Source organism: Felis catus, chromosome A2, assembly GCF_018350175.1.
Source record: "Felis catus isolate Fca126 chromosome A2, F.catus_Fca126_mat1.0, whole genome shotgun sequence".
Lineage (NCBI taxonomy): Eukaryota > Metazoa > Chordata > Mammalia > Carnivora > Felidae > Felis > Felis catus.
In genome coordinates this window covers 1,097,960-1,123,015 of record NC_058369.1, presented here as the reverse complement: position 1 = coordinate 1,123,015, position 25,056 = coordinate 1,097,960, and the positions used below count along the sequence as shown (strand labels likewise).

Genomic DNA, 25,056 nt, shown 5'->3' with positions numbered 1-25,056 from the left:
ATTACTGTCCTTCTTAGTCAATTAATTTGTAATTGCGGTAAAAATACATAACAAAACGTTCCCTTTTAACCACTTGTGAGAGTACAGTTCACTGGCATTAAGCAAACGCACACTGCTGTGCAGCCACCCCCACCATCCATCTCCAGAACTTTCCACCTCCCCAAACTGAGACTCAGTCCCCATGAAGCACCGACTCCCTGTCCCCTGGCCTCTCCTGGGCTCCCACCATCTACTCTGTCTCTGTGGACGGGGCTCCTCCAGGGACCCCCTGTGAGTTGGGCCACACAGGATGTTGCCCTTCTGTGTCTGGCTTCTGTCACTGCGCACAGTGTCCTCCGGGTCCGTCCACGTGGTGGCAGGTGGCAGGACGTCCTTTCTTCTTCAGGCTGAATAACAACACTTCATTACATGGACAATCCACATTTTGTGTACCCACTCACCCGTTGAGAGATAAGGGCTGTTCCCATCTCTTGGCTGTTGTGAATTATGCTGCTGTGAACAGGGGTGTACAAATACCTCTTCGGGACCCTTCTTCCCATTCTTTTGGATATACAACCCGAAGTGAGATTGCTGTATCATAGGGTAGCTCCCTTTTAAACTTTTTGAGGAACGACCATACTATTTTGGCCGCACCATTTTATAATCCCACCAACATACATAGTATGGATTATAAATATGTTTACATATATACTATATATAAGTTTATATACTTGTGTGTGTGTGTGTGTGTATATATATATATATATATATATATACATATATATATATATATACATATATACTGTGTGTGTTCATATATATATATATGAACTTGAACTCAGGACCCTGAGATCAAGAGTCACTCGCTCCACCGACTGAGCCAGCCAGGCGCCGCATTCTTACAATTTTTCATTAAGATGTTGGCCTAACCCTCCAGGCTCCAGGGACCCTCCCCTCCACACCATATCCCTCATTTGTCCAGGTCAAGGTAGCATCTAGGGTAGATCTTGGTATACACTAGGCACGCAATTTTATGTGAACACATGAATGAGTGAGAACGGGATTCTTGTGGGTCCGGGACAAGAGTCCAGCGGGGAGAAAGGAAGCACTCATTGACTCAAGTCAGCTGCACACCAGGGCGGAGGTAAGCTTTAGGGGTAAACGGAGCAGGTTCCCAGGCACAAGACGCGCCTGTAGGGCTCGCCTCGTCCGGCAGGGGGCACTTCAGGGCAACGTGTTCCTAAAACGCAAATTAATAGCAAATGCATGACAGCTGGTCCTGACGGACTTCGTTGTTGTTGTTGTTTTTTTTTTGATCAGGCGCGCAGTAGACAGCCCAGGCGCCGTCGGGGCCTCGGGCTCAAGATGGCTTTGCTGCCATAGCTCAGGGCCGGGCGGCGGCGCCGGCGAAGCCCCTGGAGGCCGCAGGCGGGGCCGCCCGCACCCTCCGTCCCTCCCCCCGCGGCCACCTGTCCCTGCCCACGGGTCCGCGAAGCGCCTCGGTTCCTCGAGGGCTGGAGTTTCTGATCAGGCGCGCCGCGGGCAGCCGCTCCCGGGGTCCCTTGCGGCGGCGTCCCGGGGGCCTGCGGGGGCCTCGGAGCAAGATGGCGGCAGCGGGGTCCGTGAGGCGCGGGCGGCGGCGACCGCGGCGCCAGTGAGCGGCCCGGGGGCCCGGGCGGCTCCGGGCCGGGGTCCCGCTTCGGGACGGACCATGCTACGCTCCACCGGTTTCTTCCGGGCCATCGACTGCCCCTACTGGGCTGGGGCGCCCGGGGGGCCCTGCCGGCGGCCCTACTGCCACTTCCGGCACCGCGGGGCCCGGGGCCCCGGCGCGCTGGTCGGCGGTGGAGCGGCGCCCCCCGCGGCAGGTAATGCCCGACCTGGGCTTGGCTCCCCGACCACGGGGCTAGACTCCGCGGCTGGGACTTTCCTGGCTCCTCCGTTCTCGGCCCAGACCCCTCTCCGGACGCTGGTGGGCGTCGTCTCGCCAGCCGGGACCGGGACCACCCACCCCGGGGCCCGGTGCGAGTCGCGGGATCTGTGCGAGCCTCCGTTTCCATGAGCGTACGGTGTAACCGTGAGGGGGCATGCCGTCCTAGAGCTGTCGCGAGGGTGCAGTGAGCTAGCGCAGGCCGAACGCTGAGCACGGGGCTCGGGAAACGAGTGCGGGTGACACTGGTCCGCAGGCCCAGGACTCCCCCTGCCTTTACTCGCACCCGAGTTTCTCGCTGGGGTGACCGTCCCCGCCGCGCCCCCAACCCCAGGTGCTGTGGCAGCTCTTGTCTGCTGCTGCGTTGCGTTCCCCCTCCGCGCCTCCAGTAGTGGGGTCGGGAGGGTCTTAGGAGCACCTACTGTGTGTCGAGCCCTGTGTCCGACGCAGCTGGACAGGGAGTAAGCCAAACCCGAGGGACTGGGACGGGAGGGCGGATAGGCTCCCAGGAAATTACCTTCTTTTGGTGGGGCAGAGAATGTTAGCGGGCTGCACGTCGTATCCTCGCGGTGATTGCCATTGTCATGGCAGAGTTTGGTGAAAGCTGGGAGCGCTTCTTGTAGGAGGTGTGGGATTTCAGCGGAGACTTTAAGAACCGGGAGGGGTGGGGGCAAGGAGGACATCACAGGGAAAGGCTTGGAGGGAGGATTAAGTGGTGTCATTCCTTCTGAGGGAAACTCAGGCTCCCGCTGGTGATCTCTGTCCTTCAGGACTGGCTCTCCCTTTCCATCAGACCCAGACTTCCTCATTCAGCCTCAGTTTCAAATTCCCTCTCTGTCTTTCCCCAGGAACAGTGTTTTTTATTTCAGAACCGTCTTCGAAAGAGGAGTGCGCCGGCTGGGATTAAATAATAGGTCTGTTTTCCCATTTTGCCAAGGAAAGAATAGTAGGGTTTTTTAAATTTCTCGCACGAGTTTGTTTAGCCCCCCGCACCTGCAGCTGACGGCTTGCAGACAGCCAGATGCGAGCGTTCGTTGTCTGGCTCCCCACCTGTTCTGGGCACGGGGCATTCAGAGCCGCGAGCCACGGGCGCGGCCGTCAGGAACCTGCAGTTGAGAAGACAAAACAGAGGCGCCCCCTGGTACCTCAGCATCGGGTCATTATCACTCCCGTCTCTCGTGGGGGCCAGGAAGGTGGCGGACAGCACGTTGGAGGCATCTGGGAGTCAGCGCCCAGCTCACGTGTGGAGACGCGGTTTCTTGACTCCGTTTGTTTGCCTCTTGGTGTCGTACGCATTGCTTTGCAAAGAGCCCCCTGGGTTTTGGGTTCCTCTGGGTGAGTCCAGAGAGGGCCGGCCCGCTCCCTTTTGCCCCTGACGTTCTGACTTGGCCCCAAGTCTGCATGTTGCCTTCCAGCCTTCCGTTCTGGGGTGTTGATTTCTGTCCTCGTGTGTCCCTCCCGTGGTAAGTCACTTTTCAGATTTCTTTCTACGTCAAGAGTGGCCAGTTAGTTTCCTGAAGGATCATTTCTAGGAGCTGTTTGGTGAGGAAGTCCTGTGGCCCCACTTGCTATAGGGGAAAAATGCAGCTGTCTACCCCTTTCCATGGTGGGTCTGCATTTCCTTTTTGCAGGGAAGGGAGGGAGGGGAGAGAGGGGAGGGAGGGGAGGGAAGGCCTGCTTTCTGGTAGCGCCGCCTCTCCTGCAGAGGGGCAGGGCCAAATCCCAGCTCAGCCTCTTCCTTGCCGTGCAGCCTCTCTGACCCTGTTTCCTTCTCCGTGGCATGCTTCTGGGGTCGCTGCCCTCTGAGGACGCCAGGGGAGAGTGTGTGCCTAGTCCTTTCCCTCCCTTTCAGCTTCCCCCTGCTCCAGATTTTGACAAGCTCAGTTTCCTATGGGTCGGAAGAGGCCGCAGCGGTCCAGATGTGCACAGGGAGGCGCTCTTGCCAGGGCGGGCTGGGCCAGCTTTGCTTGGTCTCATTTTTAAGCAACAGCGTTGCTAAGGTGCTTGGTGGACGCAGCCTGCAGGTGGGGCGTTGGGGTCCCCGTGAGGCCCAGCACCTCCAGTCTTGGGCCGCTGGGCGCCTGAGACTTTTGGCAGAGTCTGAGGCCCGTGAGGGGCCGGGGCAGGGATCCTGTTCCTTCCAGACCTTCAGCTCCAGCCCCGTGCCTCCCAGTGTGGGATTCAGGATCCCCACCTCCGAACTTCGGTGTGATCTTGCCCAGTTTCGGCAGCACGCACTTGGGCAGGCTCTCTATGACTCTGAATGGTAGGGATGATTGTCCCCGTTTTACAGATGAGGAAACTGAGGCCCAGAGATGGGAAGCCACTCTCCTGTGTGCACGTGGCCGGTAAGTGGGGTTATGGGATTGAGTTTGGGCAGTCAGGCCCTCGCCCCACGCACCACCTTCCTCCAGTTTCTGCTGCCCAGCACCTGCGTGTCTCGCACCCGCCTGGGCACCCACTGTGTGTCAGGCTCAGCGCTCTGCGCTCTGCCCTGGGGCCGGCAGGTCACAGCGAGTCTTGGGAGACACAGAATTGTGACATCTGAACACGAAACCCGAGGACAGGCTGGAAGGCAGGAGCGGTCACGGCCGTGGCAGGGGTGGCGGCTCTCGGGGCAGCCCTGCCCCTGGGCTTCACATTTAGGCCCTTGAAGGCCCTGCGTGGTCTGGAGCCCCGAGAGCGAGCACCGCTTCTGTAGGGCAGCTCTGAGCCCACAGAGTCCTGCAGAGGAGGGGGCTGGAGCCAGAGAAATAGGGCCTCCCAGCAGAGGGTGGGTTCTGTTTCCTCCGCGAGCGGACTCGGGACAGGAAGGGCACGGCCTCAACGAACAGGCAGCCCCGGAGGCGTGGCCACGCTGCCCCTCTGCTGCTTCCTCTGTGGGCGGGGTGCCGGTGGGTTTCAGGGGGCGACTCCCCCACCACGGAAGTGTGCTTTCCTGCGTCCGGCCCGTCAGCACTGTGAGCGTTTCTGTGCCCTGAGGCCGCGGGAGAACCCCGGCAGAGCCTGGTGTCTGGAGGCCTGGCCGGGCCGAGCAAGGACCCTGCACCGTTTGCTCGCTGGTGGGCACGTGGGCTTGAGCTGGGCGTCCTGCGGGGTCTGGGTGGGAGCTCTCAAGCTGGTTGGAGGAATAGTAGTCCCCCGTCCTCGGGGCCAGGCCTGCCGTGGGGGGTGTGCTGGGCGCCCCCGGTCGTGACGCCCCTACCCCGGCCGCAGTGACAACAGACGTTCCCCGGTGTCACCCCGTATCCCTTGGTCATAGGCTGACTCTCACTGCAGCCACTTTACTTTGTTTTTCAACTTCAGCCCCTGCCGCTCCCCAGATGCCGCAGCCCCCAGGGGCCCAGCCGCGCAGGCCTCCCACGGGAGAAGCCGTTGGTACCCTTGGTGGTGCTTCTGCTGTGCCGTTGCTGGTTTTCTGTGAGGATGGCATTAGAGGAGAGATGTGGGGGTTTTCTGGGCCCCCGGGCGCGCCCTGCCTGTGGTTTCAGGGGCAGAGTCCCAGCCGGTGAAGCCTGCGCGTTACCTCTGTTCAAAGCACTTCTTTTCAGGACTTGGGTAACGTTTGTTTTAAAAACATTGGACGATCCCCCAAATCCGAAGAAACACGTGGAAATTGCTGCAAATCCGTGCCTCCTGGCCTGAGCTGGAGGAGGCCTGCTGTCCTTTCGTGTGGCTGTGACCCTGCTGCACTGGTGACGTCGGATCGTGTCTTCCGAGGCTCCGCTGCCCCGGTGAGGAGAGGGGCCGTCCTGGGACCGAGTCCCCAGCTTTCCACACCTGGCAGTCCTCTGGATGCCCGAGGAGCCTTAAAAAACCTGCCTTCATGCCCCGAGCCGGTCTGGAGCCACACACCTATCGCTGTGTCTGCACATAAAGCTGTTTATGGCCCTGTGACCCTGCCCCCAGGGGACTCGGAGTGGTGTCTGGGGAGGTCCGTGGTTGTCGGTTTGGAGGAGCTCCACCCGTTCGTGGAGCGGGTGGGGGCGCCCCTCCCCGCGGTGCTGAGCACCCAGCCCCCGCGTGGGGCTGGCTGCGGGGGGCTCTCCAGGGGCTTCGGGGAGGAGGTGCGGCCAAGGCGGGGGTGCGTGGCCCCGAATGAGGGCATTCCTGGCTCCGCTTTCTGTTGTGCAGAGAGCCCGTCTGGCAGGGGGCCTCCAGCAGGTCAGCGGTACCGCCTGGGCCTCAGTTATCCCTTCCGTGAAGCGAGTAATGACACGGGCCCTCGGTGGACAGAGCCGCGGGAACGTTCTCCCCTCTGCAGCCCCTATCCCCTTTGCAGAACAATCCTTGGGGCTGTCGAGGGGTGTGCGCACGGGGATTCTTTCTGCTCCGCGTGCGTGGGCAGTGGGCAGACTGGTCGGTGTGATGTGGTGCACGACAGACAGCCGGGCGCTAAGAAGGAAATGGACAGCGGGTAGGAGGCATGGGGCTCACCGGAGCCTGGAGCCCCCCGGGCGGACTGCCGGGGAATCAGGGAGACGTCTCCTGGCCACCGCTCTCCTCCTTCGCGATAGCTGCGTCCTCCAGAGTTTCTGCTGTTGGCTTGTGCCTTTTGAGGAAGCGGGCACGTGTGCTTGCCGTGTGAGGGCCTCTGGTCTGGCGGCCCCCCGGGCGCTGCAGGTTTCTGGAAACGGCCACGTGGAGCACCTGGGGGATCCTGCTTGTTGCTGTAGTTTGCTGGAGAACAGGGTGGGAGGCTGATGGGGGGCCCAGCTCTGGGGGTGGGGCTTAGCCTGGACACGTGCGTACACACGCAGGTATATCTGGGTCTCGGGTGTCTTCTGTAAAATCAGGAGCTAGCCCCAGGACCCTGCAAGGGCTCTTCCGGATGGATCTGAATTCAGTACATACCTGGGGACCAGGATGGGGCACCGTGGAAGCAAAGGATTGGTGTCCAGCACAGATAGGGGCTGGGGTCTGGGGAACTGGGGGTTGCAGGGACATCGGGCGGGTATCCCCAAGCAAGTGGTTGACGACTGGGTTTTGAAGGGTGAGTAGAAGTTTGCCTGGCGGCTGGAAACAGGGGTGGGCATGGGGGTGGGGAGATGGTAATCCCTGGTTGGGACTGGGAGACAGTGCAGTGAAAGACCTGGAATCTTCTGTCCTGTGGTTTGGGGGGAACTGGGGCAGGGGAGGGGAGGCTGCTCGCCAGCATTGCTGCCATCCCCCGCGGCTCCAGCAGGGGTCAGTGTTGCGACACTGATTCTGACTCCTCCAGCACGGGCCCCTGAGTACTGCTGTGGTCTGGGAGTCCACCCCACAGACTGGGAGGTGGGGGTGGGTGCAGGGGACAGGGGGAGGCAAGGCCCAGGAGGTAACAGGGAGGGCATGTCCGGGTAGCACTGGGACCGCTTTCACTCCAGGCACATCCGGGTGAAGCTTGTCCCTATGTGTCCTAGTTGACGGTCACACAACACTGTTGTTTGTCCTGGGAGACCTGTGTGCTCTTCTCCAGCGGAGTGGCCCAGAGGGCCCTCAAAGAGCAGGAATGTGGGTGCTGTTTCAGGAGACAGGGCCCAAAAGCTCTGGGGCCCCCATCCCCACGCACCCATGAGCACAGGCCTGCCCAAGCAGCTGAGTCCCACCTCTTCTGCAGGGACAGTCTCGGAGGGCTGCCTGGAGGAGCCGCTGAGACAGTCCATCGGGCTCTGGGCAGGAAGCTGTCCAAATATGCGGGTGGGGGAGGGGCTGGTCTACCTGGGAAATCTGTCCTCATCACTCCCCACCTCCCCAACCCCCCCCCCCCCGCCCAGCACCTTCCTGGGGGGTCAAGTAATAGAAGCCACTGATGCTGATGGGTGATGTTGGTGTGTGGGCTCTTAGGGGACACAGCCGGCTCCCCCCGTGTCTTGAACCCACGTTCCAGGAATGGCCGTGATGGGCGTGGCCTTCCTTCCCTGCCAGCTTCACCTGGAGCATCCAGAGGACACTGTTCCACGTTCTAGGCCTCCCAGGACCTCCCAGGAGCCTGTGTTGTGGAGGAAGGTGACCCCAGGAACACCCACTGGCCAGCGTGTTGGAAATGCCCCAGGGCCAGAGCGAGAGAACTGCTGAAATCGTGTGTTTGGACCCTGAAAGCGGTCTGCGCCTGCCGTGGACTGGCTGTGAGGGCAGAAGGGGGGCCGCAGTGTTCCATGCCCATGGTGGCCTGGCCGCAGGAGCAGAGGGGGCGCCGCAGAGAACGGGCCACGGTCAGCTGCACCCCTGGGAGGCCCGTTGTTGCCAGTGCGGCCTAGTCCTTCGAGGGTGCTGTTCTGTTGCGTTTTTGTGCTCTTTAGGGATTTCTGGGTTCTCTGTTTTTTTGGCCTGTGCTGTATGCTTCCCTGTGTTTTTGCCGCATGGTTGAGCCCCGTCGTATTTAGACTCCGCGACTCCACGTGGGTACTGCTGTCCTGGTCCTCCCAGGATCAGGCCCTGGGGAGGGCGCGGAGTGCCGAGCGACCGGTATTCCCAGGTGTGCCTGGGGCCCTGGCCTCGAGCTGGCTTCTGGGCTGGGGGCTTTAGAGCTGAGGGGAGGCTCCAGGGGGCAGAGGGCAGTGAGGGGAGGCCGTCCAGGGGTCGGGCCGTCCAGTGTCATCAGCCCAAGGTGGAGGTGGACCCCAGGCCCCGCTCCCCAGGCACAGCCCAGGTGTCCCTCACGTGCACTCTCAAACACCTGCTTCTGTTGGCTGTCACGGTTCTCTTCCTGCGTGTCCGGGGTGCCACAGGCAGCCACAGGCCTCTGCCCTCTGCTCCGGAATGAGTGAGTGGCCAGGTACTTTTTCCCTGGGCTTCAGGCTCCTGCTCTGTCCAGTGGGGCACTTGGATGTCCAGGAGTGGGGTGTGGGGGGCCCCGGGAACAGAGACTCTGGGCCTGGAGGGGAGTAGTGACAGCCAGCCCCTCTGAGGACCTGGGGACTGCCCTGCCCCCCATAGGGGTGGTGAGCGCTCAGAACCGCTGTGCCCCAGTCGGCTGCCTGCCCTGCATTCCAGCCGAGCCAGCCCGGGCTGGCCGTCAGCCAGGGTCCTTTCTGCCACCGTGGTCTTCTGGGGATGTCCCCCCTTTCTGCGAGGCCTCGCCCCCTATGGAGTCCTCAGAACGTGGGTGGGTTTAGTGTCTCCACTTCGGCTCCACACAAGCAGCCAGTGTATCCTGCTTATCTCTGGTGCTGTAGGGACCGTCTCCTCCTGTGTCCCCGCCGCCCCCGTGTGGGGTCAGCCGGCTGTCACCCCACCGCCAGCGGGGTTGGAGGAGAGCCCCGCTCGTGTCTTATCAGAGCTCAAAGCCGGGGTGGGACCGCTGTGCGCTGTGTGCTTATCGGCCTCGGACCTGGGGCCGAGTAGAAGGAGGGGAGCGGCGACGGCCAGCCCTTCAGGAGGCGGCGCCGGCTCTCCTTTCCGGAGGGGGGAGAGGACCCAGGCTTTGGGGTCAGACCTCTCCGGCTGGGCGGGGCTGGCAGCTAGGCTGGCCGAGACTCCGGCTCCTTATCTGTGGAAGGAGGGCTCTGTCCACGCCTGAAGTTCCCGGTGGGGCTCACGGGCCTCCCCCAGTGTGGCCTCCGTGCTTGGCCGTCTCGTCGAGTCCGCGTGCGTTGTGGACGGGAGGCTGCGCGGTGTTGTCCGGAGCGGAGTGAGGCGCAGAGGCGCGGGTGCGGCCAGAATTGGGTGTCCCCCGGCAGGGGGAAGGGTCGGATGACTGGGGCCGGCTGCCCTGTCCTGCTGTTCTCTCAGCCCCTTGTGGTCTCCATAGCGAGCCTTGACCCAGCCCCACGTGGGCTTTTGCACTCAGTGACCCACAGCCCTGGAAAGCGGGGGTCTGGCCTTCCCTTGTGGGGATGGGGAAGCAGGCCTGGTGTCCGCCATGCTGGAAGCCTATCCTAGAGGCTGGTGGTCAGAGAGGGTGTCGGGCCTCCACGGCCGGGAGAGCCAGAGGAGGGCGGCTCTGTCCTTCAGCAGGGCAGGTCTGGTGGACGCGTGGCCTCCGAGGGCACAGAACCGAGGCTCAGGCACCACCAGGGGAAGACTTGGCCTGTGTGGGCTGGCGGCAGGGGTGGGAAGAGGCATTTGGTGACTTACCTTTTCCAAAAATCAGCCCAGTTGATCTTGCTTTTCCAGGGGCAAACCCCCACGGGAGCGCTCTTGGCTCCCATCCGGATCAACCCCCTGATCATTGGAAGACGCCTTCCACGGTGCCCTGAGGGCCGGCCTCACAAGGTGCCACCTGCCCAGAGCCTTCTGCTGTGTTCCCGCAGGCGGGTGGGCGGTGCCCCCAGGGCACCCCGCGGCTCGCAAAACATTTTCTTGGGGAGCTCCTCCAGTTCCCACAGGCTCCGCCAGGGACCCGGCCCTCCGAAGCAGGGCGGGGCAGGGGCCACGTGCCTGGGGAACCGGTAGCTTTTGCTCTCCCCTCCCCGAAGCCTCAAGTAGCCTTGGCTGGGGCTCAGCGGGCGCCTGCCTGCAGGGACTGAACTCTGGGCTCCCTGTGCCACGAGGTTGTAACAGAGCTCCTGGCAGCTGCACTCAAAGCTTCTAGACCTGTCTAGAGACCCTCAGGCTGTTGATGAAAACTTACAGGACCAGTGGGGAACCAGAAGCCCCACAGGGGCAGGCTCTTGGCCTTGACCTTCTTAGGCCCACTGAGGGTGTTGCTTTTTGCTTCGTGGTGGTGAAGGCAGCCTCCAGCTGGGACTGAAAGTGCCCTGTGTTGGCAGGGCTCATACCGAGGGGCTGGGTGCTTGGACTGGGCTCAGCCGGGGGCTGCACCCCCTTCAGCGTCTGAGCTGCTGGGACCCCAAGTGCACTCGCCCCTTCCCGGTTGAGAGGCCAGGGTGCTTGGAGGCTAGAGAGGGTGGAGCGAGCCGGTGTGACTGCCCTTACAATGCCGGTATGGGCTCCAAGGTGGAAAACGAGACGGCCTCCCTCCTGGCCTCTCTGCCTCCGGTCCCCCAGAGCTAAGGTGGCCTCAGGCTCTTTGTGGGGCCTCCTCTCTCCCTCCCTTGGGGGGAAACCCTTCCTTTCAAAATGTGAAGTGGCTTCATTACTTGGAACCTGGCTAAGGGGCTCCTGGCTGCCCTGCATTGTTAGTAGCCCTTTTCCTCGGGGAGGGGGAGGGAAAGACCCCCCCCCCCCATCGGTGCCTCCCTGACCGGCCCCTGGGGGAGGGGCATTGCCGCTACGTGGACCCTAACTCCCATCTCCCCCACCAGGGGAAGGACTCTTAGCCAAAGGAGGGCAGGGTGGGGAGTGAGGTGGGCCGGGCCGGAGGCCCCTTTGAGACCCGCCAGTCCGGCCCCTCCAAGCCCCTGGTGGACGTGCCCAGTAAGTGCCCCCCAGCCTGTGGCTGGTCTGGGCGCTTCCGCTTTGCTGGCAGCCAGGACTTCTGCGGGGAGGAGAGGGCAGGGCACTGCCTTCCCTCTGTTCACTCAGGGGTCGTTAGGCTGGGGCGGGTCTCCCATTGGTGCCTCTGGACTGGTTGGGGGGGTCAAGGTGGGCTGGGAGGGAGGCCCCCCTCTGGGTGGTCCCTCCACCTCTTACCAGGGGCGGCTGTGCGCCCTGCCCCCAGTCTCCCTCCCCCGTACCCTCTGGTGTTCAGCCGTGAGGTGGGGGGCACGGAGTGGCCGCTCCCCCCCGCCCCTCTGGTTTTGCCTCCTGTCTGCACCTGAAGCATTTCTGTCCGCTCCCTTTCTCCTGAGTACGACTTAAGATATGGGCTCCAAGGCAAAAGGCAAGCCACAGGCCGCAGTCTCTTCCCTCCCTCGGGCCCCAGGTGGCCCCAGCGCTGTCCCCTGCAAAGCTCCCTGTCCCCTGAAGGCAGGCAGGCAGGCAGCCACACGGTTTGGTTTCCTTTCCTTTCTCGAGTTTCCTGGGGCCACTTTCCTGGGGCCACGGTGGCCGGCACCACCACCCGGGGCCTGAAAACAACACAAGATTTCCTTACCCGAAGAGGTCAGAGGTGCAAAATGGGTCTCACCGGGCTACATCCAGGTGTGGGCAGGGCGGGTCCTTTCTGGAGGTTCCAGGGGAGAGTCGCTGCCACACGGTCAACCACAGGGCATCGGATCTACGGACACATTCTTCGGTGACAGTGTAGAATTATCTCCGGTAAGGTCTTTTAAGTTTGTGAGTAGTTGACCTACACTGTTACGTTACTTTCAGGCATACTGCTTAGCGGTTTGAAAAGTTTGTACGTTACGCTAGGTTTTTTTAAACATATTCTACGCTTTAGATGGGATTTCTAACAAAGTTTCTGAATTCTGGAATACGTCAACACGGCGAACTTGAATCTGGTGTATTGTCCCTTTCTTGGAACGGTGGGCTTCATTTGGTCACATTTTATGGAGAATTTCCGCACCTCTGTCCACGAGGGAGAGTCTCTGGTGGGTTTCGTGCCGACGTTGGTGGCACTGGTCGTGCTGGTCTCGTAGACCATGCCCTGGAACCTGGAACAGAAGCAGGATTATCTGTCTCACAGCCTCCCAGGGGTGGGGGGTGGGGCATGACTGTTCAGACTGATAGAAACCTTAAAAGGACGTAAGGGGGGCGCTTGGGTGTCTCAACTGGCTGGGGTCCGACTCTGGATCCCAGGCTCGTGGGTTGAGGTGGATGCTGGCTTGCTCTCCACCCTACTTGGCGTTCTCAGAATGCGACGTGACCGTAAGTGCTTTTTGCCGCTTTGCTCCGTGGGGCCGCAGCACAGACAGCATTCTGCCTTTCCTGTCCCCTCACAGTCGTGTGTGGGTGTCCTTCGTGGCTCCGTGCTCCCTGACGGTGGGTCCCTCGGTGGCTCCGTGGTCTCCTGGCGCGTGCACGGCCCCGTGGACGTAACTGCGGGGAGCAAGTTTGTGGGACAGAGCCCTAGGGGTGACACCTCTGGGGTGGCCCTGACCCAGGGGAGGTGGGCGAGGGCCGTGGCTGCTCCCTGCCCGGCCGGCCAGCCTTCCGCGCACACCCTCCCGGCTCCCGTCCGTAGGAGGCAGCGCGCCGTGGCTTCGGTGTGGGCCAGGTCCGTGGGACTCCGTTCTCACGCCAGCTCCTGGAGCTAGTTGTCCAGTCTGTGAGGTCGCCACTGCCCCACCCCGTGCCGGGAGGTCTGTGGACGAGCGGCCGTGCCCCCGGGGGCCCGGGCCGGCCTCCCTAGGGCTTTGCCAGAGGCCCCGCCCCCAGTTGGTTCTGCTTCTCTGCTCTTCCCCGGCGGCCTCGGGGGCGAGGCCCGGGCTGAGGCTGTGGCCCGACGTTGGCCCGAGTGGCTGCGGCTTCTTTGGGGGGCCCGCTCACTGCCGTTTTCTCCCGCTTCCCGTTTCAGGGCTTGGATATGACCCGTACAACCCCGAGCTGCCCAAGCCCCCCGTGCAGAGGGAGAATGGCGCCCTGGGCAGCGGCGGGGAGCCCCGCTCGGACATCCTGGAGCTGGAGCTGGTCAACCAGGCCATCGAGGCGGTGCGCTCGGAGGTAGAGCTGGAGCAGCGGCGGTACCAGGAGCTCCTGGAGACGGCCCGCGAGCACCGCTCGGCCGAGGCCCCTGCCGTGGCGCCCCGAGGCCCCGCCGCTAGTCCCGCCGCGGGCCTGGACGAGGACGCCTTCCCGCTGTCCTTCGATTACAACCCTGGCGGCCGCCCGGGCCTGTTAAGCCCCGATGCCGGCTACCAGCCCACTCCCCTGGCCACCGCCGCCGAGGCGGCCGGCAAGTACTCGCTGGCTGTGGATCGCGCTCAGGGCCACGGCGGAGGGGCTGGCGGTGCCTTGGAGTACGTGCCCAAGGCTGTGAGCCAGCCGCAGCGGTACAGCCGCCCCGTCCCCAGCGGCAAGTACGTGGTGGATGACTCCAAGCCGTCCACGGACCTGGAGTATGACCCTCTGTCCAACTTCTCAGCCCGGCTGCTCAGCAGGGCCAGCTCCAAAGATGACCGGGCCCCCAAGCGGCCCCGGGGCTCCCGGGGTAGCGAGCCCTACACGCCCGCCCTCAAGAAGCCCTGCGACCCCTTTGCTGGCTGCGACGCCAGGTTCTCAGACTCGGATGATGACGCCGCCGCTCCGGGTGATGGGCCGGTCACCACGAGCCCCCCGCGAGCCCAGGCGGTCCCCGAGGGCAAGGCCCCCGGGAAGCCAGCCTCCAGGGAGGGCCAGGAGACCGAGGAGGGCAGCCTGCGCGAGACCAAGGAGATGGCCGTGCAGTATGACGTCGAGGACCTCGGGCAGCCCCCCAAGGGTCCCGGTGGGGAGCCCGGGGCCAAGCCTGGGTCCCCGGCCAGGGTCTCGCAGGACCCCAGCGGCCCCAAGGAGGGGAGACCCAAGAAGAAGAGAGGCGGGGCCCTGCCCGCCCCTGGCCGCAAGGACGGTGTCCGGAGGAAGGACCGGGGTAAAGACGGAGAGCAGGGGCGGCCTGCCGGGAAACCCTGTGCAGACCGGCGGGGCGCGCGGGCCGGCAGCCCCCGGCACAGGGCCAAGCAGCCCGAAGGGACCAAGAAAAAGCCATCTTCGGCCACCCCGGTGGCCAGCTCAGGGAACAGCCGGCCCGACCGCGGGGGTGCCCACCAGCTGCCAAGCAGGACGGGCGGGAAGACGCCGCCGGGGAAGCTGGCCGAGCGGAAGGCCCGCTCGCTGGACGAGGGTGCCTCCCGGGACGCCCCTAAGCTGCAGAAGCGGGCGCTGAGCCACGCGGACCTCTTTGGGGACGAGAGTGAGGATGAGGGCCTGGGCCCGGGGCCCGCGGCACCCCCTGCCCTGCCCTGCCTCAGCTCCAGCTCGGACTCGGACTCGGACTCGGACTCGGACTCGGACTCGGACCGCAGCCTGGGCTGCTCCCCCGCTCAGGGGCCGCGCAAGCGCCTCAAGGCCCCGCAGCCCCCCTGTCCTGCCCCCGCCCCTGCCCCCACCTCCCCCTCCCCCTCCTCCTCCTCCTCCTCAGGGGCCGGCGGGGATGTGGACTACTCAGCTTTGGAGAAGGAGGTCGACTTTGACTCCGACCCCCTGGAGGAGTGTCTGCGCATCTTCAACGAATCCACCAGTGTCAAGACAGAGGACAGAGGCCGGCGGGCCCGGCAGGTGGGCCCTGCTGGGGGGGTGCTCCCCTCCCTCCCCGTCCAGGAGCCCCTGCTGGCGTCCTGCTGCCCCTGCACCTTGTCCAGAAACAGAGCGCCAGGTCCCCCAGGCAGGGCCCGTGGCCACCGAGGCCCCGAAACCAGGGAGACTGGGCAGAGTTGGGGGGGGCAGCTACCCTCTCCCTCGCCCTTCATCTCCTGCCCCCCTCCTTCCCACGATCTCTCTTCCCCTGCCCCCCACTTCCCTCTCTCTCCTTTCCCCCCTTTCTCCACTTCCCTTCCCTCTGCCTCCCTCCCTCCCCCTGTGCCCCTCTCATCCCCCCTCCGCCTGTCTCCCTCTCTCCACTTTCCCCAGGCTACTCCTGGCTTCCTCCCCTCCCCACTTCCCCCCCTTTTCTCCTCCTCCTCCTCCTCTCCCACCTCTTTTCCACTCCTTCCCTCTCCTCTCACTCTCCTCCCCCACCCCCCAAACTCCAGTGTGCCCACGTCCCGCCACCAGAGGGTGCTTGCTTTGAACAAAGCCAGAGGGGCCAGTCCCTGCTCGGAAACCTGCAGCTTCTGAGCGTGTCACAAGACCGGCCGCCTGCTTGGCCCTTCAGTGCTCTGCTCTGTTCACAGACCTTTGAGGTGTTGCTGTTCAGAGTTTTTCCCCTGTTCCCACATTTCTGAGTTGCCCCGTGTGAGCTGGCGAGGGAGGGGAGCAGGAGGCAGTGGTTGGGGCCCGAGACCACCTTGGCCGGGGCCTGGGCCACACTCGGGCTGGGTGCGTCTGCAGGAGTCGCGTGCAGGACTGGCCGACACTGGGGTTTCCCCATCTGTGAGTGGGCAGAGCACGCCTCCCGGTTGGGGGTGAGAGTCCCACATCGTGTTTCCAGACCCGGTAGGCCCTCCCTTGACTGTGTTCCCGCTTTCCCACCTCACTCTCCGTGTCCTTTCTGAGTTACATATTCGCGGCGGGGAGGGTAGAGGAGTCGCCACGCTGGTGTGGGGGTGAGGTCTGAGGGAGGAACCTCATCGAGGGTTGAATGTGTGTTTCAGCCTCCCAAGGAAGAGAAGGCCGAAGCCCAGGGGCATTCGGGCCTCACCACTCTGTTCCCGGGGCAGAAGCGGAGGATTTCTCATCTCTCCAAGCAAGGCAGGGAGGTAAAGCCCACTGCTGGGCCCTGAGGGGAGGCTGGTGGGAGAGAGAAGGCCCCCGGCCTCTGCTGACGGCTTCCTCTGGCAGGCACGTGCCTGGCACTCCCCATGTGGTGGCAGAGACGTGCTCGGGGCCCACCTCCAGTCTTCGGTTCGGTGCTGGGGGGGTGGGTGGCGCGGGGCACGGGGGGGCACGGGGGGGACTGCTGGCTGTGAGCTGTGCTGTGTGATCTTGGACCGGTGGCCCGACCTTGCAGAGCTGGATCCCACCCCAAAGAGAGAAACAGCTGTCGGTGGCATAGGGAAGGCTGGGGCAGAGGACCGGGCTCTCTGCCAAGCACCTGGGAGCTCTGGTGGATTCTATCACCAGACCCTTCCCCTGGCTAAGCTGAAGGCCAGAGAAAACGGAGTCAAGTGGGATTGGATTAGCGTGCCAATCCAATCAGGGGCCTAATGAGTCCCACCCACGCCGCGCCTATATCAGGGCCAAGGGCAGGGCCTAGGCATTCCGAGGCCAGGAGCCAAGAGAGCAGGGCAGCCGAGGTGCCCTGGGACAGCGAGGCAACATGAGTTTGAGGGCTAACGCGTGGAGCTGGCTGGTTCCTGCCAGGGTATCTGAGCACTCAGAGGAGGGCGCCGGGGCCGCGTGCCTGGCCTTGGCCCCGGAGCCCCTGCCTTCCTGTCCGTGGCCCTACCGTCAGCCTTTTGCCCCGTGTGGCCTGCTCTGGGTGCTCCCAGCATACAGACCGCCCCCGGAATTTGTCATCACCCAGGCAGAGCCCGGGAGGAGAGGCCCAGCGCCCCCTGCCCGGCCTCCCACCGCCCAGGAGGTGTGCTACCGGCGGGCCCAGCAGGCCCAGAGGGACTCCGCCGCCTGGCTCCAGGCCACCCAGCAGCCGGCCGAGAAGCCGTCGTCCTCCGTCCACATCTCGGCCCCCGGCGAGAAGAGGAGGATCGCCCACGTCCCCAACCCCCGCCTGGCTGCAGGTGAGTCCCGGGGCACAGGGGCTCGGGCGTGTGACAGGAGCCCAAGGCCAGGCTCTGCTTCTGCCAGCGATGGTGAACTCCAACAGGGCCCAGCTGGGGCCTCAGTGTGCTGGTCTGTGGAATGGGGATAAAAGTTTCCCTCCACTGTTAGCAGGAGGCCAACTCAGGCCTGATGCAGTGCCCAGCGGCTCCGGGCCTTTCCCGGCCTTGGTGTTGGTAGCCTTGGGCTGGCTCTGGGGAGTCTGCGGGGTGCCTTCTTCCCACCCCTTGTCTGTCTAACAGACCCAGAGAGTCTGTCGTGCCGGCTTCCTGCCTCCCTCTGTGGCCCTGACCCAGGGATCTCCCTGTGACTTCCACTCTGTCCCTGCCTGCCTGGTCTTTTTGTCCTTGCCTCCCCCGGGCTCCTGAGTGGGGGCACCAGGCTCTATACCGTGATACCGGGAACGGGGGGGGGGTTGGCCTCGGTGGTCTGTGGGGCTGGGGTTAGCGAGGCTGTGGCCCCGGAGGCGCTCAGCTTGGTCGAATTGAGCCAGCTGGTCTGGAGACCCCTGGGGCTGTGTTTCCTTCTGTCTTGTGGGTGCTTCCCCCGCTTGGTCTCGTGCGAGAGTCAGGTCAGACCTGCGTGGTCTGACCGGCAGGACGCTCGGTGGCATCTGGAGCTGGGGAAGTGTGAGGGGGCCCCTGGCTACTTGGCCACCTGGAGGCCCCGTTCAGATGCACGTTCAGCTTCTCTTGGGTTGTAGAGGCCCCCTGCCATCTGACCAGCTTCGGGGGGCTCGGGGGGCGTCCTTGCTGCTGGTTCAGATACTCCCCGGAGTCACCAGGGCCTGAGGGGTGGGCCCCACGAGGTAGTCCTCCACAGCCCTCCCCTGCCTCTCCCTGCCTTAGGATAAAGTGTCTGGATTCTGCTCCTTCCCCTCCCCAGAGCTCCCGAGTTAGAACTTGAGGGCAAGAAGTGTGCACCGTGGATCTTCAGCAGCGGTTTAGCTGCAGGGACAGGAGAGGACCCCGAACTGTGTGGATCCTGGGACGCGGAACCCCTCCTGCACGTGACCGGGTCCCCTGGGTCATCCTCCGTGGCTCGGGACAGTCCTTGCCACAGTCCTCACCAGCCACACTCGGGGTGGCATTGACTCGCAGATGGCCCGGCACCCTTAGACCCAGGGGCACGCTTCCCGAGCTGCAGGGGGTCGCCCGAAGTTGAGGAGTCCCCTCCGATGCCTCGTGCTGGCTTTCCTCCCCATGCACACCCCGGGTGCCGCACAAACAGTCCGTGTGTGAATGAACCTAAGAGCTGTCTTTCCGTTCCGGGAGAGCGCGCGTTTTCCGCCCACTCTGCAGAGGCCGGCCCTGGCGTGGGATGGGCCGCGGCCGGCTTGTGGTGCCACGGTCCCTCCAAGAGGCCGGGGACCTGGGCCCCGTGCTCTCCTCACCCGCTCCCGTTCTTTTGTTGGCACAGAAGCCCCGTGCGGGCGCGTGCGCACGCCCGCACCCTGGCCTCCGGCCCCCACCGCCTCCCCGGAGCCCTCGGAAACAGCCCGGCAGGCGGGTGCCCTCCTCCCCGGGGAGGCGGGAGACTGTTTGGTTTGTGACCTCATCAAAGGGAGAGGCAGAACACACAGGCAGCGGAGGGCCGGCCCCGCTGCTCACAGCGACTGGGCCGGGGCCATCCTGTACCCTCTGGTCCGCAGCCCAGGAGCGAGGGCCTTTCCTCAACCTCATAGGTCAATGCCTCGGAGTCGGGGGCCGGAGCATGTGGCAGAGGCTTCCCACGCGCCCTGCCGCTCGCCGGGCCGCCCCGGCGGAGACGTTGCCTGAGCCGGCCTCCGAAGCCCCATTTGCGTTTCCCCCCCTTCTCGTTGGACTTGCCCGAACGCACATAGAGCCTGATGTCATTCCGTAGCCCGTGCCCCACCGCCCGTCCCGTCCCCCTGTGCTCCGAGATGCACGTCCTGCTGACGCTGAACGACCGCGGCTGCTGGGTGCTGTGCAGCTCGGTCATGGGTGTGCTCTCTTCCTGCTCTCACGTCCCCTGTGCCCCGCCAGCCCCCACAGGTGCCAAGAGGACCCTCGCCGCCAGCAGCGGCCAGCCTCCCAATGGCCCCGAACCGGGCGGCCAGCCCCTGAAGGCGCGCACGCTGTCCGGCATGGCGTCCAAGACCACCGCCACCGTCACCCCCAAGCGTGTTGCCCACAGCCCGTCTTTACAGGTGAGCGCCCGCCCCCCCGGGTCCCCTGCCGCGGGAACCTGGGCGCCTGGCTTGCCGGCGCCCCTGTGCCGCGTGGGTGCTCCTCCCCTTCCGGCTCCCTCTGCTGCCTTTGCTAACACACTCCCCTCGCCCAGGGCGGCTTCAGTTCACAGACGCTGAGCGGCGGGCACGCTGCCATGTACCCCCCCGCCCCCCGCCACGCCTGCCCTCAGTTTCCCCTTTGGCCGACGCTGCCGTGGCCGTGCTGGCCTCAGTGAGCCAGGGATGAGCTCTCTCAGGCCCCGAAGCCCAGAGTTTCGAGCAGGGTCCATCCCGCGTGTCGGTGTCCCGTGGGTTCTGCGATACACGTCAGGGGACCAGGCGCGGTATAGGCCGTCTGTGATGGGTCTGTCTTCTCTAGAGTTTAAAGAAGCCCATTATCCCAAAAGAGTTTGGGGCAAGGTCCCCACCGTCATCCGCCAGCGGTATCTCAACCTGTTTATTGAGGAGTGTCTCAAATTCTGCTCTTCAAACCAGGAAGCCGTTAGAGAAGGTGCGTGACCCTGGGAGGTGGCCGTGGGCCGGCTGGGGGGACAGCGGGCTGGGGTGTGTGTGTGTAGGGGTGGCCAGGTCCTAGGCCGAGGGGCCGGGACCTTCCCTCCCCCCCCCCCCCCCCGCCGAGCACAGGGCCACAGGGCTGTGGTGTGTGTCCTCAGGCGCTGAACGAGGAGAAGGTGGCCTACGACCGCAGCCCCAGCAAGAACATCTATCTGAACGTAGCTGTGAATACCCTCAAGAAGCTCCGGGGCCTGGTCCCCAGCTCCACACCTGGTCTCAACAGTAAATCGGGGCGGGGCGGCCAGGGTGTCACGTCTGCGAGATTCGGGTCTGCGCCTCTAGCAGAGGGCCATGGGCTCCCCCGACGTGCTGGGGCTGCTCCCCACCCGGGCTGTGGGAGCGGTGGGGCGGGGACCCCAGCCGCCAGCCCTCTGCCGCTCCCGGGGCCGGGTGGGGGGCAGACGGGGACGAAAGCCTGCAGGGAACGTTGGTGGCGGGTGCAGGCTCCCGCTTGTCGGGCCTCTGTCGGAGACGGCTTGGTGCCGTGCCCTCAGAGCAGCCTCTTCTCGCTGTTGACCACGCTCCTCAGAGAGCCGGGTCTCTCGAGCCGAAGGCCACCAGCTAATGGGGCGGCCTCTTCAGAGGCGGAGCTCGGTGGGGCCCGCTCTGTGCGTTAAGCTCGGGGCGGGGATGGGGAGGACGTTTCAGGACTGCCTCTCGCGGGCACGCTGCCGTGTCCGTCTGCAGGCCTCCCGGCTCTCCTGCTCTTGCCTTGGCTCCGGCCCCGGCCCCTCCACCCCCTACAGCTCCCCCTGGGCAGGTTCCAGGGGCCCCAGGAGGCCCGGGACTTCCAGGCCACCTGCAGCCCGTCCCAGAAGAGTTGAGGTCACAGGAGGTCAGGCCTCTCCTGACCAGCGAGGAGCAGGCCAGGGGACAGGGCAGTATGGAGGGGGAGGGTGCACTTGGGAGGGACGAAGGAGACTGAGTGTAGTTTTTACCCCTCCCCCTTCCAGAAACCAGCGGCCGGAGGGTTGTGTCCCACGAGATGGTGCTGGGGGGCAAGTTGGCCACCAAAACCAGCTTCTCACTCAGCCGCCCGAGCAGCCCCCGGGTGGAGGATCTGAAAGGTGACCTGCCTGCCCCTCCCCCCCCTCCCCGCCACGGCTGTCCCGCCCTCCCTGTGGGCTGACCACCTATGCCCGCTGTCCCCAGGGGCCGCCCTGTATGGCCGCCTCAAGGAATACCTGCTCACCGAGGACCAGCTCAAGGAGAACGGCTACCCCTTCCCTCACCCCGAGCGGCCGGGGGGCGCAGTCATCTTCACGGCCGAGGACAAGAAGCCCAAGGACTGTGAGTGGCCTTCAGCACCACCTGTGCTCGAGGAGGGGCAGGGAGACGGTGGCTCCGGGAGGGCCGCGTGGGGACAGGGAGTGGCAGGGCCTGATGCTTCCCCTCCCGCCCGTAGCCGCCTGTAGAATCTGCTGCCGCTGTGGCACCGAGTACCTCGTGTCCTCATCCGGCCGCTGCGTGCGCGAAGAGGAGTGTTACTACCACTGGGGGCGGCTCCGCCGGAACCGAGGTGAGCCCCCCCCCCCCCGCCCCCGCCCCCGCCCCAGCACAGCGGGTGTCGGGGCTGTGCCTGGGGCACGGGGGAGGCCCGGCCCTGACCGCTGCCACCTCCCTTCCAGTGGCTGGCGGCTGGGAGACTCAGTACACGTGCTGCTCGGCTGCCATCGGCTCTGCCGGCTGTCAGGTCGCCAAGGTAGGTCTCCTGGGCCCGCCGATGCTCCCTCATCTCGGGAAGGGCCCCCAGCCTGCCTGGAAATGAGGTGCAACCAGGGCCGGCCCCCTGATCCCCCGTTTCTGTCCTTCGATCGGTCTGTCCCTGACTCTGGCGGTGGCCTTGGAAAGAGGGGGACATCCGCTGGAGAAAGCCCGGCACCAGCCTGGCCCCTCGAGCCTGCCGCCCTCACCCACCCTCCCCTCCCCTCCCCTCCCCTCCCCTCCCCTCCCCTCCCCTCCCCTCCCCTCCCCTCCCTTCCCCTCCCCTCCCCTCTCCGCCCTCAGCAACACGTGCAGGACGGCCGGAAGGAGAACCTGGAAGGCTTTGTGAAAACTTTTGACAAAGAGCTTTCGGAAGATGCTCACCCGGGCGTTTATGCCCTTGACTGTGAAATGGTGAGCTGGCTGCCGTGGGTGTTCTGTTCGGTGGTCGTCCCGCTGCTGCGCCCACAGCTTTGAGGTGGGGGTGGGGGTGGGGGGTCTTAGGATAGAGAGCAGGTAGAGGGAGGAGCCGGGAGCAGAAGGGGGGTCCTGCCAACGCCCCCCCCCGCCCCCGCCGTGTGCCGGGCTGCGTCCGTTGCGCCTCCTCGAGGCCTTGCCGGCAGCTTCTGAGAGAGGGCTCCCCCCCCCCCGCCACCCCCCACCTCCAGCCAAGTAGACGCTCTGACCTCCCTCCTCAGCCCACGCTGCGGGCCATATGACACGGCCCTTGCTGGGTAGTGGAACGCCGGCCACAGGCCTCGGGGACCGGGGCGGCCTCGTCCTGAGAGCGCTGGGTGCGGGGCGGGGCGCACGGTCACGGGAGCCCTCTCGGCCCCGCAGTCCTACACCACATATGGCCTGGAGCTGACGCGCGTCACCGTGGTGGACACAGACATGCGGGTGGTCTACGACACCTTTGTCAAGCCGGACAACGAGATCGTCGACTACAACACCAGGTGTGGCCGCGCCCCCCCTCCCCGGCCCCCCCCAGGAGCGGGCACCCGCCTCCCTCCCTGGCTACCTTCAGGCTCCCCGCTCCGCCCACGCCAGGTTTTCAGGGGTCACCGAGGCTGACCTCGTGGACACGAGCATCTCGCTCCGGGATGTCCAGGCCGTCCTGCTGAGCATGTTCAGCGCTGACACCGTCCTCATCGGACACAGCCTGGAGAGCGACCTGCTGGCCTTGAAGGTACTGCCCGCTCCCGGGGGTCCTGGGAATGGGAGCTGTGGGGGTGGGTCTGAGCCCCAGGCACCTTCCTACCCTGGCCCTCCCGGGGCCCTGGACCTGTGGTCTCTGCCCTCCTGCCTGCCCGCCTGCAGGTCATTCACAGCACCGTGGTGGACACGGCCGTGCTCTTCCCGCACCGCCTGGGCCTCCCCTACAAGCGCTCCCTGCGGAACCTCATGGCTGACTACCTCAGACGGATCATCCAGGACAACGGTGAGCGGCCGGCGGGGGGTGGGGGGGGCGGGGGGGGGCGGCGGCCGGACCCGGGGGCGCACCCACTCTGACGCGTCCATCCGCCCCGCAGTGGACGGGCACAGCTCCAGCGAGGACGCCAGCGCCTGCATGCACCTGGTGATCTGGAAGATCCGAGAAGACGCCAAGACCAAGCGGTGACCGCCGCCTGCCCGCCTCTCCCGCAGCCCCGGCCCGGCCTCTACCCCAGGCCTCTTCCAAAACAGTGCAATAAATCTCGAGAGCTAACCCTGTCCACGTCGCCGAGACATGGAAACAGAGAGAGCGGGACGAGCCGGCGGCACCAGAGCCCCAAGCCGAGACCACCTGGAGCCCTGACACCCCCCCCCCCCCCACCTCCCGACCTGGCCCCCTTGCGCCGCCCCCGCCTCTCCCCCCACCCCCCCCAAACTCTGTCCTCCGGAGACTGCTGCTCATTCCCAGACGGGACCGGGACAGACCCCACCCGGCACCCAGAGGGCCCTGCGGAGTCCCTGGCAGCCAGGCCTCCCGCCCCTGCCCCTTCTCCTGCCGGGCAGGCTTTTCACGGGTGTGTTTGAGACAGGGGTTGTCTTTTTTTATTTTGTATTGTTATTTTTATTACTTGTAATTTAAACCTGGCGATTCGCACAGTTGTCTTTCCCCACCGGAAAAGGAAGACCCTGGTGCTGCCTTCCCCGTTGGGGGCGGGGGAGCGGGGGGGGCGGGGGGGAGAAGTCGGAGGGCCGGAAGCCGGCACCTTGGCAGCCACCAGGACGGAGAGTCCAGTCTGGCCCGGGCCGAGCAGGTGGAAACTGGCCTCCCCAGACCCACCTGGACTCCGTGACCTCTGGGAACGAAGCCAGCCCCTCCGCCACCCCCCAGGGCCTCGCCTTCGGGACCCCTCCAGGGCCCACCAGCCTCTGGACCCTGTCTTCCTGCTGGAGCCCCGCCCTCCCCCCCAGGGGCTGTCTGTAAAGGCCTGCAGCCCCCCTAGGGCCCTGACCCCTGGTCCCCTGACCCGAGGCAGGAACAGAATAAATGTTTGTATGGATTTTAGATCTCATGGCGTCTGGTGGTGTTCTTGGTGCCTGGTGAGGCTCCACACTCAGCTGCCCCCAGGGTCGGGTCTGCCCCTAATTGGGGAAGCGGAAATGGAACCTTGTTCATCTTCCCGAAAACCATCTCCTGCGGTCCCCGGGCCCGTCACGCTTCTGGCCCCCTTGGGGCTCTGCGATGGTGGAGGTGGCTTGGCTGGCTGTCTTGCTTATCCGTGGGGTGGGGAGCCAGGAGCCCTGGAGAGCCACCGTGCTGTGTCTGAGGAGCTAACGCGGACAGGGGAGGGTGGCCACCTGCCCCCTCCCCAAGTGCCGGCCCGCTGCTCCCGGGAGGTGCTTGTGTGCACGGGGCTCAGTGATGCACTCGGCCTGTCACTTGTGCCTCTTGGGGGTGTTGAGGTCTCCACGGTTAGTCCATTTAAGACACAAAGTGCAGCCAGAGATGAGCCTGTGGAGGGGCAGGTGGGGGGCGCCCTATGTGTGGAGGCAGGAGGGCTTTTGGAGGAGGGCCCCTGCCACTCCCACTTTGGCTTCTGCTAAAGGCCAAGAGGGCAGGGTCCCAGGCTGAGGACACGGCAGCCTCTACCCCCGAAGCGCCCTGGGTCAGCGCTGCCGAGGACTGGGTGCCCTCCAGATCCTGAGGGGCCCTCACTGGGGAGTGGTGACTGAGTCGGGGCCCCGGCCACTGTTGTGTCCCCCTGAGGCTGTTCTGACCATTTGACTTTCTCCCACCTCTTCTGTAAACAAGTAACTTTCTAAATAAATGGTGCAGGGCCATTTCTGTTTCTGTGTGGTGTCGTTCCCTTTCCCCAGAGCATAACGAGCCCCCCAGGGAGACCCAGAGGAGGGGTGCAAGCTTTCAGCTGGCCAATGAGGCTCTTGGGGCTGCAGGGAGGGAATGGGGTCCCCTGGGTCCTTCTCATTAACCACTGGGTACGGGCTGGGTGTTTGTTGAGTGAATGAATAAGAGGTTTACCAGTGCCCATCCCCCCGCCCA

The 25,056-nt window shown here is 64.7% G+C and overlaps 1 protein-coding gene and 1 long non-coding RNA gene across 2 annotated transcripts; one reads left to right on the top strand and one right to left on the bottom strand.

Annotated features, from left to right (window-relative positions):
• Positions 1–875: 875 nt before the first annotated feature.
• On the bottom strand, positions 876–12,551 carry LOC123381564. Its single transcript, XR_006588711.1, has 3 exons — positions 12,411–12,551; positions 2,427–12,330; positions 876–1,219 (listed from the first exon to the last, which is right to left on the bottom strand). It is a non-coding gene; the product is annotated as an uncharacterized LOC123381564 (long non-coding RNA).
• Positions 1,563–24,060, top strand: REXO1 (RNA exonuclease 1 homolog). Its single transcript, XM_045043036.1, is given in 17 exon segments — positions 1,563–1,847; positions 13,194–14,932; positions 15,967–16,071; positions 16,839–17,052; positions 19,099–19,262; positions 19,663–19,693; positions 19,696–19,796; positions 19,958–20,081; positions 20,813–20,926; positions 21,012–21,149; positions 21,265–21,378; positions 21,488–21,561; positions 21,867–21,977; positions 22,404–22,519; positions 22,614–22,752; positions 22,884–23,004; positions 23,096–24,060. Coding segments are annotated over 17 exon segments (3,651 nt in total). The 5' UTR covers positions 1,563–1,690; the 3' UTR covers positions 23,185–24,060.
• The last annotated feature ends 996 nt before the right edge of the window (positions 24,061–25,056 follow it).